The sequence below is a fragment of the Macrobrachium nipponense genome, chromosome 3 (genome assembly GCF_015104395.2).
Source record: "Macrobrachium nipponense isolate FS-2020 chromosome 3, ASM1510439v2, whole genome shotgun sequence".
In the NCBI taxonomy this organism is placed as follows: domain Eukaryota; kingdom Metazoa; phylum Arthropoda; class Malacostraca; order Decapoda; family Palaemonidae; genus Macrobrachium; species Macrobrachium nipponense.
In genome coordinates this window covers 32,056,885-32,073,067 of record NC_087202.1, presented here as the reverse complement: position 1 = coordinate 32,073,067, position 16,183 = coordinate 32,056,885, and the positions used below count along the sequence as shown (strand labels likewise).

Here is a 16,183-nt window from a genome sequence, read left to right as displayed (position 1 = left end):
CAGCCTACATTCACACACATTCTCACACTCACATTTGAATCAGACATACTGAGAAAAATCCAAAAAGCAATTCCAAAAACAGTCCACAGTAGCGAATGCCAAAAACACGATCCAGATACGTCACCAAAAAGCCGAGAAACGATGATCAAAGGATGAAATAAGAATCTAAGTCAGGAGGTAATAGCAACAATGTTGATACCACAGGTGACAGAGAAAATATGATAGAAAACGGGGATGGTTCCTAGTCCTGCCGCCCAGGGCAGGCCGGTAGATCACCTGACCTACCTGTAGCGAGTGGCGCGAAATTTGAATTTCTGTCGGGGACGACGGAGTCTTAGCTATGTATATATCTGACAGGTAAGTTGATTGTATGAAACTTTATAGTTAGACAGCCCTTCTCTGCCGTGAGTCTCGTCTTCTGAGTCCTCTTCCAAGATAGGATCAGAAGGAGAATTCAATTCTCGTTCTGGGTCTTCCTGCCCAATTACTCTCTCTGCGGGAGACAAACTCCTAATTGGAGAGGGGCTAAGAGCATGTACAGAGCCCCTATGAAACAAATCAGACGTCTCGCGCCTGGTTAGCTCCTCGCGCCTGGTTGGCTCCTCGCGCTTGGCTGGCGCCTCGCGCCTGGCTGGCGCCTCGCGCCTGGCTGGCGCCTCGCGCCTGGCTGGCGCCTCGCGCCTGGCTGGCGCCTCGCGCCTGGCTGGCGCCTTGCGCCTGACTGGTGCCTCGCGCCTCTCTGAAACCTCGCTCCTGGCTGACGCCTCGCGCCTTTCTGGCGCTATATCCTTTCAAGGATGACGCTTGTCTGGCGCCTCGCGCCTGGCTGAATCCTCGCGCCTGTAAAGTTGCTCGCGCTTATCTGGCGTTTCAATCCTATAAGAGGCTTCTCGTCTGGAAGAAAACTCGCGCTTGACTGGCGCCTCGCGCTTGTCTGGCGCTTCATATTCGTTGTATGAGTCTCTATCAGAAGAGATCTCACGCGCCTCACATCCCACAGGAGCCTCACTCCTGGCGGGAGAAGGAAGACGAGACTTCTTGACAGGAAGCCTCACGTCTTTCCTACGAGGAGGATCCTTCGAAAGGACTCCTACCAAGGCGGATAACTGTTCTTGTACAGCCAAAATAATCCTCTTTGAAGCTTCTCCGGCGTCTTCTTCAACGGGAGAGGGAGACCTCGAAGGAGTTTTGTCCAAGCCAGGGGACGTCAAAACCCTCTTAGCTTTCTTGATCGAGGGAGGCGCTTCTTCCGAAAACCGTTCGGGGCTTGAATCCAACATAGGTTCTTTCCAGTGCCTTTTCAGGGGCCTGGAAAGGTCCGAATCCTTCCACCCTCGTTTAGGAGAGGGAGAGGCGGACGAAGAGAAGCACTCTCTGAGGACGCTTTTCCTATAGCGGTCCTGAGCAGTCTGTCTAACTACAGCGCCTGCTGAAGGGACGCCTGACTGGGGGGAATTCTCCACAACCTCCGTACGGCTTTCGACTTTTCTTCTCCGCTGGGCTTGGGAGCTTGAAAGAGGTCTAGGCCTGGGAGCGTCGCAGAGACGGTCAGACGCCCCCTCCACAACACTGGGGACACTCACTTCACTAAAATAATCACTTTCACAATCCTTACCTTTCATGGCAGCCATTTTGGATTTCATCCTATGAAGTGTAGCTTTCAGATCAGCAATTTCCGAGGCTGAATCTGAATGTAAAGCCAGTGAGGGCCCTGATACAGAATTAGAATCAAATGCATAGTTTAAAGAAGAGTTAGAATCATTAAAAGGCTCAATAGGCCTTGTACTACCCGCACCCTTAGATGCAGCCCTTCTGACTCTATCCCTCTCTAACTTCTTCAAGTAAGAAGTTAGAGTCTTCCATTCCTCAACATTCAACCTCTCACATTCATGACAGGTGTTAGAAATAGAAGTCAAAACCTCTACATTTGCGGCATACAGTGTGAGGATCAACCGAAGCCTTCGGTATCCTCACCTTGCAGCCTACATTCACACACACTCTCACACAACCACTTGAATCAGACATTCTTGAAGAAAAATCAAAAGCACGTCCAAATCCAGTCCACAGTAGCGAATGCCAAAACAACGATCCAGGTACGTCACCAAAAAGTCCAAAAAACAGATGATCAATTGTCTAGAAAAGCGAATTCCAGTCAGGAGGTAGCAGCAACGATGTTGATGCCACCGGCGACAGAAAAAATATGATAGAAAACGGGAATGGTTCCTAGTCCTGCCACCCAGGGCAGGCCGGTAGATCACCTGACCTACCTGTAGCGAGTGGCGCGAAATTTGAATTTCTGTCGGGGACGACGGAGTCTTAGCTATGTATATATTTGACAGGTAAGTTGATTGTATGAAACCATAGGTTCTCAGACAGGAGCTGCTGCAGAGACACACCCGGTGTTAGCCTGGCTAACTCCGGGTTTACCTGTTTAGGCGGCATCGGGTCTTCAGACGGCACGTAGAATCGCCGCTGTCGCAGTAGAGGAGGCGGAAGCAGCTTGCTCGACCTGCCTGACCTGAGAGAGCCTTCCTGTCCGGAGACAAGAGACTCAACCTGGTTCAGAACGGAGTCGGCGAGCTCTGATCGCAGCAATCCCACCGTCGGTCTGGGTTCCCTCTTCGGGCCCCAGAACGACTCGAGCCGGGACGTGGGCTCGGAAGGTGGGAGAGGCGACCCTTCCCCGAGGTTGTTGTGCTGATGAATCAGCGCAATAACCTCGGCAAAGTTCCTCTGGATCTCTGGAGTCACTGCATCCTGAGGAGTAGGACCGTCCAGTTCCTCGAACAGGAGCACGTCCCGAGACCCTCCCCCCTCGAGGGGGGGACCAGCGACAGACCCCTCTTGGTCTCCTCCAGCCACATGCGCATACGTCCTGGTCGGTCCGAGAACCGTGCCTGGTACGTAGGGCGTCGTGGTGGGATCACGAGGAGCGCACTCCTCACGATCACTCCTCAATACCTCGCTCCTCCCAGTGTAACAAGAGGAGGTTGAAGGAACGGGAGAGGCAGACCTGACGCTCCCTCCTCGCTCGCTGGCAGGACACCAGCGGGCTTGGAGGACTGCAGGCGATCGTCAACCCGCGGTGGCGATCGAGCTGCAGGCCTGGTCGAACCGTCTCGCTGTGGAGAACGGCTGGACTGAGCACAGCGGCCCCGATCTCGGGTGTCAGAGGAGCTGGTGCTGGTTGCCGTACCTGATCGCTCTCTGTGAGAGCGACGGTCAGGCGACCTTCAGGCTCCACGTCACGGTGAGACTGGTGCTTGTCCTCACGGCACGTCACGTCGCTGGCACCAGCGACCGGGGGGACCTCTTCCCAGCCTCAGCCCGTGGCCGGTCGTGGACCGTCACGTCAGCCCGGGTAGCCAGCTGGTCGCCGCGAGAGCGAGAGCTGGTCTGGTGAGAGTCGCGTGAGCGGCTGTCACCAGTCTTCCACTCAGTGCCGTGAACCTGACGCTGAGCGAGCTCTGACGTCTGGTTCTTGGCTGTACGGTCGCCTACACTCGGTACCTCTCGCGGACGAGAGGCCGAGACGGAACCCAATGCAGTGGCAGAGCCTCTGGCATCGGGTGAGGAAGTGCCGGTGTTAGCCGGCACTCCTCTGGTCCCGGTAGTCTTCTTCCTTACGGAAGAAGAGACGGGCCCTGCTCCCTCGGACCAGCGGAAGAACCCCCCGTCTCACCGGAGCAAGACGGGCCCTTAGAAGCTCCCGAAGGAGACTTCTTAGGGGGGGAGGAGGCAACCTTCTTCTTCTTCGGCTGTGAAGCCTTAGAAGTCGAAGGGGGAGAGGCGGCAGACGACTACGACGAAGAAGATGACGAAGACGACGACGACACCTTCCTCCTCTTCCTCTTCTTCTTCGTCAGCTTCCTCAGGACCGATGTCAAGTCAGCCATCCAGGGCGGAGCCGGGGCTGCTGTTGCCGAAGCAACAGGGCCCGGACACGCCTGTCCGGACAGACCGACATCGGGAGCAGCAGCGCCACGAACAGGAACGACATCAGCAGGTGCAGGCATCACAGGAACAGCAGGAACAGTCACGGCAGGAACGGCAGGTCGAGTCACGGCAGCAGTGGTCGGCAACGTCTCAGCTATCGTCATCGGCTGGGCAGGTACGGCAGGCACGGCAGGTAGTACATCCACTCCAGGAGGATGGACCAGTGTCACCGACATCCTTGGCATCGGCGGCAGGTCCAGGGGCGAGCTCTTCGGGCATACGAAGTCTGGTTTAGGCAGCACGGCAAACCTGGGCGACGGTGGCATCACACTCCCCTGTGGCACAGCGATCGGCCCCTGCACCGATGTGGTTGGTGTTACAGACACCGCATGCGGGGAATACACTAGATGAGGGGGAGCAGCATAGCCTGGAGTTGACAACGTAGTGGTTGTGGTGGTCACCGTGGCATGCGTGACCGCAACAGAGCCAGCCAGATGGTAGAGCAGCCCCTGGACACTCGGCACGCCCTGCAAGCCCAACGATGCCCACACCTGTCCAAGATCGTCCCTCGCAGCAGCCACACCTGGGGAAGCAAAGGTCGGGTGGTTAGGAGGGGTCTCTACCCGTTCACGCGGTGTAGACGAACGGATAGAGGTCCCAGAATACAACTCCACGTCGGGGTACCGAGTGCCCTCCTCCACACTCGACAGATCGGGTGAGGAGAAGGACCTGGAAACCCCCCCCGAAGGAGAAGGAGCCAACTGTGGGAGCTGAGTCGGGGGCAAGAAAGAAGACGAAGTGTCCGTAACCAAAGGAGTCGCGGGAGAGCTCTACGACGACTCCCTTGTAGGCCTTCGCTTCTTCCTGCCCTCGTACAAGCCCCACTGCACCTCCGACCACGATACACAAAATCACAGGGCTCGGCCCGGGTGCATTCACGCCCCCGACAACGAGCACATAACACATGGGGATCAATCTCGGGGAACGAGCGGAACTTACCGCACTTACGCCCCTCGGTTCCCGGGCACAGTCGCCGGATGATAGGAGGGCGCGGAGAATCCATGATTGATCCAATCAGTAATCACTTCAATAAATGACAAAAAAAGAATGATTGTACTTACAATTATCTCGCAAACACAAGAGAAACACAACCATACAAAAAGAAAGCAAACGACGATGAAGCGGGCAGAGAGCGCAGAACACACGTCCACTCGCTGTGAGGCCGAAAGCAAAATTGATTGTTTACCTCCCAGTCGCGCGGCGCGCGCCTGTCGGACAAGCAGTTAACTACCGAACCCCTTGTTCGAAAGCTTACGACCTATCCAGCTGCCGCTAGTATCTTCCTATTGTAAAAGGACCAAAGGTTTGTACGCCGTGTCGGAACAATTATGGTTTTGGGTGTTTGGATTAATTGGAATGTCTATCATCAAGAGTTCTGTCATCAAGAGTATCTTTTCAGGCTTTTACTAGCACTCGGTTCCATATTACCGCAAGGTATTACATATATTGTTTAAAAAGTTGAAAAATTTCCCAAGACAAAATCCATAGAAATTTTCATTCAAAGTTTGCCTCTCCTATACACTGTTAGATATCATACACACCATGTATAACCCAGTTACTTAAATGTCTAAAATATGATTGTTGCTATCATGCAAAACCCAGATGTTGTGGTCAATTACTGTGATAAACAATGCCAAACTTTACAAAATTACTTACTTTTCCATGAGAGTTAACAACCGCCATGGCAGCATCCAACATTTTGTTTCTCACTTCTGGATTACGGTCACCAAGAGCATCTGGTACAAAGAAATTAGCAAGGGTAACTGCTGTCTCAGCATCTAAAAGAGGAGCCAATTGCTTAATAGCCAAAGCTACACCTTCTCTTCCTTCCCAGAGATCAATTGCTTCAGACACAATGCGATCATACTGATCTCGTACAGCTGGAGTCATCTGCAGAACAAGACAAGTAAAACAACTGAAAGAAGCTGACAATGCTAAAATACTAAAGTAATCATACAACCAGTCATACAAAACTCATATCAAAATAAAAGGTATTGTAATGAAAGCATATTTTCAATTTATATGCATGGTATATAAAGTGCATTTATGTACTTTTCAGAAGTTCCAAACACAGAAAAATATTATTAGCTAGCTGTTGGAAATAGGTATTTAACTGTTCGCATATTTAAAAATCCTTTATTCCTCCATTTAATGTCATAATTACACATATTCCATATAAAAACTGAAAAAGCATAACTCAACAGCTCACCTCCAACTTGGACTTGAAGATTTCAATCAGTTGTAAGGTAACAGGAGCTACAAAATCAGGGTAATCCTTGGCTAAAGCAGCCAAAGCTGCAGCACCCGCAGCACGGACATCATCAACTGGGTGTACAAGATCTTCAAGAATCCCCTGGTTCATAGCTTCATCAGCCTTTGAACAATAAAACAATTGCTGGTATTACCACATATGATGAACACAAAAAATATGCCTCAAACTAACAAAAAAAAAAGGATCATTCTATTTAGAATTATATGCCCAACATACGTTTTTAAATTAAAAAATCCATATACAGTAGAACCCGGAAATCAATGCTAATCCGTTCCAGAAGAAACACCAAGATGCGATTTAGTGGCGATCTCAATTAATTTTTCCCTAAGAAATAACTGAAAATGGACTGATCCATTCTTGACCATAAGTTATTACTCTAACCTTGCTTTCATAAAAAACATTACACACAAATTACAATGAAATAAATTCAGTATTTAATAACATACCATATTAGACGCACTTTTATCATTTTCAAATATATAGTGTCAAAATAACTGGCCTATGCCCAATACATCTTTATTAACAATAGTTGACTGAGCGCCATAGGCTAGGATAAGTACATTGTATATATGGTAAGCAGTAGGCAGAAAAACTGTTGCTAATAATAAAATATTGGGAAAAAAATCCTAATTATATAGGAAATTAATAAAATATTAAAAATAGTTCAAACTATATCTTATCACAAACAAAATAAAAATTTACTAAGTTAACATCACCAGCTGGTGGTGTGAGCAGAAGTAAATAAACCATCATACAGTCTACTGGAATACTTTATACAAAATCAGTTTAAAATTTCTTTTAATACATGTTATATTTTTTTATATAAAATATCCTTGTGAAATAGGGGCAGTTTTTATAGCCTCTTCATGATTCATGAATATGACATCATTACAGCGGAGTAATACCCTTTGGAAGTAGAAGCCCCTGAATGTATTCCCTTGAAATTGGAGATAATACCCACATTATGGATCACTGGGTAACTATCGATATCACAAAACCCTTTAGATTGATTATAAAATAATACTAAGAAAATAATGCCCTTTAGTAAACAACAAGGCTCATTAGTCAAGCACAACTGGGAGCTACGAATTATGAGCATCGTAAGTCAAGCACAACTGAGAACTACAAATAAAGAGCACACTGCAAAATGTTTAGGGAGGCAAAAGCTCTGTATGAAACTGGCAAAAACACAATGTATTTAATTTAATTAACTACGTTCATCAATAAAGTACAGGGGTACCTCGAGATACGAAATTAATCCATTCAGAGGCGGCCTTCGTATTATGAGTTTTTCGTATCTTGGAACACATTTTACATGTAAAATGGCTAATCCGTTCCAAGCCCTCCAAAAACACCCCAGTAAATTATATTTCCAGGCCTAAAACACATGTTCTAGTGAGTAATATTCAACTGCATGTAATGTTCAACCCCATTTTATTAAGACTTTAGCATACTATGTCCCTTAGCAATAAGCCTAGCCTATGTTAGCGGTTGCTACTGTAGCCTAGTCTATGATTCTGACATCTAAACCTAAGAGCTAAAAGCTTACAATATGCTAATAAAATGTATAAACAATCAGTATGTACTCATTTCAAATAATTATTAATTAATCATTAACTATAATACACAAACAAACAAAAAACAAACCTTCCAATCGATTGTTTACATCCAGCTCTTACCCGTCTTACGAGTATCAAACGAGCGCCAAGCAATCATTTTTCCTAGCACACAGTAAGCCATAAATTGTCATTAGTATCTCTCTTCAACTAATGAAACTACCAAACAGTATAATAACCATTCATTTCTATTCTTTATTCTATCTTTACCTAATGGAGATACCGAGTTACTGACAGCTATAATGAAACATACATACGTATATGTAACGTAATAATAAAGCAGAAGAAGAATTCTAAAAAATACGTATTTGTTGGCAGTCTGATTTATTTTATATTTTATGATATCTAATTCACAATTTTTTTTATTAAATGTATTGCATGTACTCATTTCAAATAATTATTAAGTAACCATTAACTATAATAAACAAACAAAAAAAAGCTTCCAAACGTCTGTTTACATCCAGCACTTACGAGTATCGAACGATCGACAAGCAATCACTTTACACAGTAGGCCATAAATTTCATTATCTCTCTTCAACTACTGAAACTACCAAAACAGTATAATAACCATTCATTTCTATTCTTTATTCTATCTTTACCTAATGTTTTTTTTTTATTAAATGTATTGCATGAATAAGTTTTTCAATTTACAGCATCCTTTTACCAATAGAATACTTAAAGCACAAGGGGTAGATGCTGACCAATAGGAGAGCAGGACCTTATGGGGTGACTAGCATCAGGAACCAATGGGAGAGCGGGAGGATGGTGGCGAGTTTACTCAGTTGGCGGCGCGGGAGTTTTAAAATTGTTCTCGGTGGTCCGGGCGAATCTCGGGACTTTACAGCAACAACCTTTTGTATCTTGAAAACTTTTCGTATGTAGAGCAGTAAAATTTTTCGAATTGGCTTTCGTATCTCGAGTTTTTCGTAAGTAGAGCCTTTCGTATCTCGAGGTACTACTGTAGTTGCAATTCTTAAACCCAGCTCTGATACTTTACAAAAGAAATGTATCCTCGAATTAAGTTCCATTTGGTAACTAAAGACAGTGATGATATCGGTGAAACGAAATCAACCGATTATTTTAAGAATGTAAAAAACACCAGAATGCAAGTGGCAGATTGATCTGTTCATATTGAAATTCAATAATATGGTAATAATACATGCAATATGATTAGATACAGTACAAAGGGGCAACAGAGAGAGCGAGTCTCTCTCTCTCTCTCTCTCTCTCTCTCTCTCTCTCTCTCTCTCTCTCTCTCTCTCTCTCTCTCCAACAGGTAAAGCGATTATAAACCTGTAACAACATCAACAACCGAATCGAGAAATAGCTCATTGCTGACGTCATTTGCTGTAACTATAAAAAAAATAAACAGGGCAGGCAAAATTGATGACAGGAATTAGTGCATTCACTCTTGATGCTTAAACAATCAAGTAGTAATACCTTGAGATACAAGCAGCCCAACATACGCATTTTTTGAGATACGCGCTGCAACTTGGTCCATAGTTTTGTCCAAGATACAAGCGGAATTCCGAGATACAAGTGACAAGATCGTGCTTTGGGAGGCTGCGCTAGTTGATGCACGGGGCCAGCATCAGCACAACCAGCACTTTTTAATGACACTTGTTTGTCACATTTATTTAACATTTTAAAAGGCAGACAAAAGCAAACCCATGTTCTAGTTAAATAAGTTCAAAAACAGCATTCTCAGGATTCGTAGACTCTCACATTTGCTGATTTCTCTCGGGAACATTTTCCCCCATTATTTGCGGAAAATTCACCTATTCACAGTATTTTTCTATGAGAAATATCCAGAAATTCCTGTTTTTTTTATCAATTTCATCACAAAATGCACATTTTGTGATGAAACTATTTTAAAAAAACCAAGTATAAAAATTTGTAGTGGGTTTTTCTAGTTTTAACTAATAAAATTCAGCTGGTTGTCAACTTATGAACTATGCGAGTTACTACTGACTGACTTCACGACCTCCCACAACTAAAATGACAGGGAAGTGACTTGAAAGAAAGATGTTCAACTGAACATAAGACAGTTTTTCCCCAGCTCCCGCCTCTCCACGCACGCAGCTCACTTTTCGAGCTGTTAATGACTATTATCATGCCTTCTAACACAACCATAGATAAAATTGAGAGAATAATTTTAATAAAAACTTCAGGTCTTGAAAGAATACAATTTACTGTTGTTTTCACGCCGATAAACAATAAGTAACATAACTAACGGTAAAACTCGTACTACAAAAAATTCAAATGAAAATACAGTGGTACCTCAAGATACGAAATTAATCCGTTCCAAGGAGGCCTTCATATCATGAGTTTTTCGTATCTTGAACTGCATTTTACATGTAAAATGGCTAATCCGTTCCAAGCCCTCCAAAAACACCCCAGTAAATTTCATAATAAAGCTAAATTGACCTATAAACAATGAAATACTACAACAATTTGGACCATTCAATACCTAACTTAATACAGGCGGCCCGCGGTTGACAGCGCAATCACTCAACGGCGAATCGGTTTTACAGCGGTCGTTGAAAATATTCATTAAAAAAATAAGGCATTTTAAAGGTATCTTTACGGCACAATTTTCAGTTAACAGCGCCGCTGTCTTACGAGTTCATACATTTGTAGAAATGCTGTTCAGACCATAAAGGTTATGCAAATTATATTAACAAATTTTATGGAGAGTTATTACGTAGGTATTAGGGTAAAATATATGCCTCTGATGCTGTTCTATGCCGAAAATATCGAGTTACGTAAGTGCAAATTTAGCTATGGATGTGTCGATTTATAAATGTTCATGCTTTTGTTTAAAATGTGTATGAAAATGTATTACGTGGAAGGCATTTTTATTTCTGTACAGAAATATGATACAAAGGCAACTTTTGAAACTGCCCTTCACGTTATCAAATGCGATGTTTTTTCATGTTCTTTCTTGTGAGCCGCCGCCTGCCGCTCTTCCGAAAATATCGATTTAAAAAAGTGCAAATTAGCGATCGATGTGTCGATTTTATAAATGTTTATGCTTTTATGTTTAAAATGTGTATGAAAATGTATTACGAATTGGGTATTTTTATTTCTGTGCAGAAATATGATAAAAAGGTAGCTTTTGAAACTGCCCTTCAAGTTATCAACTACAATGTTTTTTCAAGTTCGTTCTTGTATGCCGCCGTCTGCCGCTCTTCCGAAAATATAGAGTTAAAAAGAGTGCAAATTTAGCGATCGATGTGTCGATTTTTTAAATGTTTATGCTTTTATGTTTAAAATGTGTATGAAAATATATTACGTAAAGGTATTTTCATTTTTGTACAGAAATAAGATACAAATTAAGGCAGCCTTTGTAACTACGCTCCACATTGTCAGAGGATGTTTTTTCATGTTCGTTCTTGTCCGCCAGTTCCGAAAAATGCATTGTGTTATTTTATTAATTATGCATCTCTTCCATAAATCCTTTAAAAAGTTATACATTATTTCACTGTATCCAAGAATATTGTATATATTCTCATATTATTGTATTTTAAAATACTACGGCAAATTTAAGCCCGTATTCCGCGGAGCGGCCAATGTTGTAGTTTGAAATCAGCTGATGAATACGAGTTTGGTTCACCATAACGCAATTCTGAGCGAATGCTTTTGCTTCTAGTTAGCATAAACGAATATCTAGATACTTGACTTATATGAGACAAAGTTATTTTTCCTTATACAGCGTGTTTTTAGGTGGAAATATTTATTGAATATGTCTCGTTGTGAATGTGAACTACTTTTTTTTTCGTTAACAGATTACGTTGGCGGCATGTTTATTGCGTAAAACACTACGTGATTCCGTTCGCAATAATCCTTTATACCATCTTAATACGAAATTTACGTTATTTATCTTATATCGGCGTGAAACCAACAGTAAAATGTGTTCTTTCAAGCACAGTAGTTTTGATTAAAATTATTTTATCCCAATTTTATCTACGGTTGTTTGATGGCATACGTTTACTGCAGTTTTATCCTTGTTGCCGATGTACGATAATAGTCATTAGCAGCTTGAACCGTTTTCTCAGCTTCAGTTATAACTAGGTTTAAATTTAACAGTATATTTCCCGATTGATCTTTAATCTATATTGATCTCTGACCTATAGCGAATAAAGTTATTACATTAAGATATCTCAGTTCTATTCTATACATAACGCCATTTATAACAACTACGGTAATGTTGTACTGTAGTACGATGATTGAAATACAAGCCAAACGGATGTTATCCAGTTCGGTTGTACTTAGGAAAAAAAAAAAAAAAAAAAAAAAAAAAAAAAAAAAAAAAAAAAAAAAAAAAAAAAAAAAAAAAAAAGTCTTTTCTCGTTCGGTTGTTCATGGCTGTACACGTTCACGCAACGAGTATAACGTTAAAACCATACTTTCATCATTCTCTTTTGCTGTTATTGAACTTATGTAACTAGAAGATGGATAAAGTTAGGCCATTGTAATTTGATCTCTCATAAAATCGGACTATCGTAATGATCGGAACCTGAACACTACAGCTACCTGTACACTGTATAACTTTATTATATCTTTACATACTCTAGACACCCAAAAGTACTGTAGAGTAAATTCTATAGTAATATACTGCATAAATATAATTTTACTTATTGCGCCGTTGTGGGATTACGGCGCCTTTGACTGGTCTAGAGTTTCAAAAGAAGGTGTGCGGTAGCCGTAGGCTTTAAAATCGCTCAGCGTCGAAAATCGCTTGGCGTCGGCGGCCAGGAACGGAACCCCTGCCGCTAACCGAGGGCCGCCTGTACGTACTAGTAGTACTAATATGCATGTACCTGTAAATAAAGTGTATTAGTGTACATGGTATACAAGAAATACTGTACGTACATACGTACGTATGTAATAAAATGTGGAAGCTTACCTTTTGAGTGAGGCTATCTACGAATGTGGCGACAGAGGAGGACAAACGGCAGATACGTACACTTAACTTTACGAAACACATTAACAAAACTAACACTTAACTTTACAAAAAACTTAAAATAAAAATTTGTTTTGTCTTTTCTTGATTTTTAAATTTTTTGTTTACTTTTTTACACTACTTTTTTTTTTTTTTTTTTTACTTCTTCACCAATTTCAACTTTGTTTTTTCGTAGTATCACTTGGTTCTTCCTTTTTGCTTACTCCTACTAAAGGCCTCTTTAAAAAATAACTATCCAAGAAAGATTGCTTCTGCCTGCTTTTGACAATGTTCCTGAAACGACTTAGGCAAATGTCATCGAACTGTGCAAGCATACGACCTGTGTAAGCCTTTTCGGGGTGTCTCTTTTCTACGAATGATTACACCTTATGAAAAGCAGCTAGAGCATCCTTAATTTCTGCCGTTGTCATAGAGTCGTCGTCCTCCTCCTTGCCGCTGCTAGAGAACTCTTCTTGAACGACGTTATGTTGCATGGCCTCCAGCTCCTCTTGGTGCTCCTCGAGAAGGTCATTAATGTCGTCCTCATCGACGACCAGCCCCCATGGACTTGCCGAGTGCAATGATCTCGTCAAGATCTGGTTGCGAAACAGTTTCAGGATCGTCAACTGTTCCTGAATCTGCAGCACCAGCTTGCCCACGTCGAATCCCTTAAAGTCTCAGGTGGATACGGCATCAGGCCAGTTTCCTCCACGAGGAATTCAAGGTTCACCTCGAAATCTCCTACCAAGCTTGGTCGATGAGTCGGATGCATATCACAACATTGAAATGCTCCTTCCAAAATTCACGCAAGGTGAGGTTTGTGGTATCGGTGATGTCGAAACATCTCTTGAAAAGATGTTTTGTATACAGCTTCTTGAAGTTCGACATCACTTGCCGGTCCATGGGCTGGAGGAGAGGGGTGGTGTTAGGCAGAAGATAAAGAACCTTGATAAACGAATACTCCGCTAGGATATCTTCCCCGAGGCCAGGAGGGTGAGCAGGGGCATTGTCCTACACCAGCAGACATTTCAGAGGGAGGCGCTTCTCTTCCAAGAATTTCTTCACAGTCGGGCTGAAACACAGATTTACCCACTCGGTGAACAAAAGTCTCACTATCCAGGCTTTCGCATTAGCCCTCCACATCACTGGAAGCTTCTCCTTAAGCACTTTGTGGGCCTTGAAGGCTCGAGGAGTCTCGGAATGATACACAAGTAGGGGCTTCACCTTGCAATCCCCACTGGCGTTCGAACAAAGTGTGAGCGTAAGCCTGTCTTTCATAGGCTTATGCCCGGGTAGCTTCTTCTCTTCCTGCGTGATGTACGTCCGACAAGGCATTTTTTTCCAAAAAAAGGCCAGTCTCATCACAGTTGAAGACTTGCTGAGAACTGTAGCCTTCTTCGAGTCATCTCGTCGAACATCTTAATAAAGGCTTCGGCCGCTTTCGTGTCCGAGCTGGCCGCCTCCCCATGTCGCACCACCGAATGGATGCCAGTCCGTTTACGGAATTTTTCAAACCACCCATGAGAAGCCTTGAACCCTGGGGTTGGCATCGATGTCCCTTCTCCTCCGTCGTCTTCGGCCTGGGCAATCAAATCGACGAAAATAGTGCTGGCCTTGTGGCAGATTGCCATCCAGACAAGAAGCAGCCTTTCCATTTCATTGTGCACGTGGCTCCTCTTGCTGGACAAAATAGTCACGCCCTTGAAAGGTGTAGCTGCTTTGATGACATCCTTCTGCTTAAGGATGGTGCACTCAATCACATACCAGCTTCATATTTTTTAATGATCTCCATCTTCGTCTCCAAAGAAAGCATCCTCTTCTTTCCTACTTCAACTTTCTTGGGACCCATGACTACGTATATACTGTACATATTCAAGTTATGTAGTACATATACGTATGAAGTAAAGTTCTCGCACAACACGATAAAGTAGAACTACAACGAAATCACTAACGACTTTACGTTAATAAACGAAATCGTATAGAACGAACAAATTCCGCGTGCTTACAATACCGATGATGCTGCAAAGTGGCTGAAAAAGCACGCCGCTACGTAGATCCATGATGGGATCATGGGAGAGATGCTGATCAATAGGAGAGAAGGATCTTATGGCAGTGACTAGCATCAGGAACCAATGGGAGAGCGGGAGGATGGTGGCGAGTACTCAGTTGGCGGCGCGCGAGTTTTAAAATTGTTATCGGTGGTCCGGGCAAATCTCGGACTTTACAGCAACAACCTTTCGTATCTTGAACAATTTTCGTATGTAAAGCCACAAAAATCTTCATATTTGCTTTCATATCTCGAGTTTTTCGTAAGTTGAGCCTTTCGTATCTCTTGGTACCACTGTACCTAACTGAATCACTTAATATTTTTACACAATAAACATACCCACAAAGCAATCTGTTGATGAAAAAAATAATTCAGTTCACAAGACGTATTAAATTCATATTTTGACTTAAAAACACGTCGTATAATGACAAATTACCTTGTCTTATATAAGTAAAGTATCCAGATATTTTATGCTAACTAGAAGCAAGGAAATTCACTCCGAATTGAGTTAAATACGGCGAAATAAACCGTAAACTCGGCGAACTAAACTTGTATTTGCCATCAGCTGATTTCCAACCCAAAACAGTGACTGCTTTGTTAGTATTTTATGATACAATAATAAGAGAATACATACAATATTATTGGATACAGTAATGTTTAACTTTTTAAAAGATTACAGAAAAGATGCATATTCATTGTTTTTATTTCATAAATATACGTAGCCATCAGCAGTCTGACATCACTCAATTAGGTATACCACTGTTGGTCCAAATCTGATTCCCGTTTCGTGTCCATTTTTTTCCAATTGATATATCACTCAGAATGCACTGAACCTCCAAAATTGGCTTATATTAATAAATTACTAAATTATATCATATATGTAGTATACAGTATACTGTAGGCTAGGCTACTGTATTCGTATATATACGATACATGTACCATGAAAACATCACCATCATATATGCAATATGCAAGGCTAACTTGTTAAATGTTATTCAATTTCTCTTTGAACTGAATTATCATAAGCCAATGTGCATTGAACCTAGAGAATTAGCTGAAATTAATAATTGCTATGCCAAATATGTATAAAATATGCTGTGTAGTGTAGGCTAGTATAATATTCTTTCGGTAAATTAACATGGGCCGACTTACGTCAAAATCGATTTACGAGTGGTTGGTCGTCGGAACCAATTACGGGCGTAAGTCGACAACTACCTGTAGGCTGTTTTAAGCATTTTTATAGGGGTTCCAACTATTCATGGATTCTAAATATTCGCTGGGGATACTGGTACATGAATAGGGGGGGG

The 16,183-nt window shown here is 42.8% G+C and overlaps 1 protein-coding gene across 1 annotated transcript in view; it reads right to left on the bottom strand.

Moving 5' to 3' along the window:
* LOC135221689 (stalled ribosome sensor GCN1-like) overlaps positions 1–16,183 on the bottom strand; it is a 339,764-nt gene that overhangs the window by 120,835 nt on the left and 202,746 nt on the right. Inside the window, exons 21-22 of the mRNA XM_064259421.1 lie at positions 6,206–6,370; positions 5,653–5,886 (exon numbers count right to left, since the gene is read on the bottom strand). Coding sequence (XP_064115491.1) covers positions 5,653–5,886; positions 6,206–6,370 — 399 coding nt within the window. The remainder of the gene's footprint in view (positions 1–5,652; positions 5,887–6,205; positions 6,371–16,183) is intronic.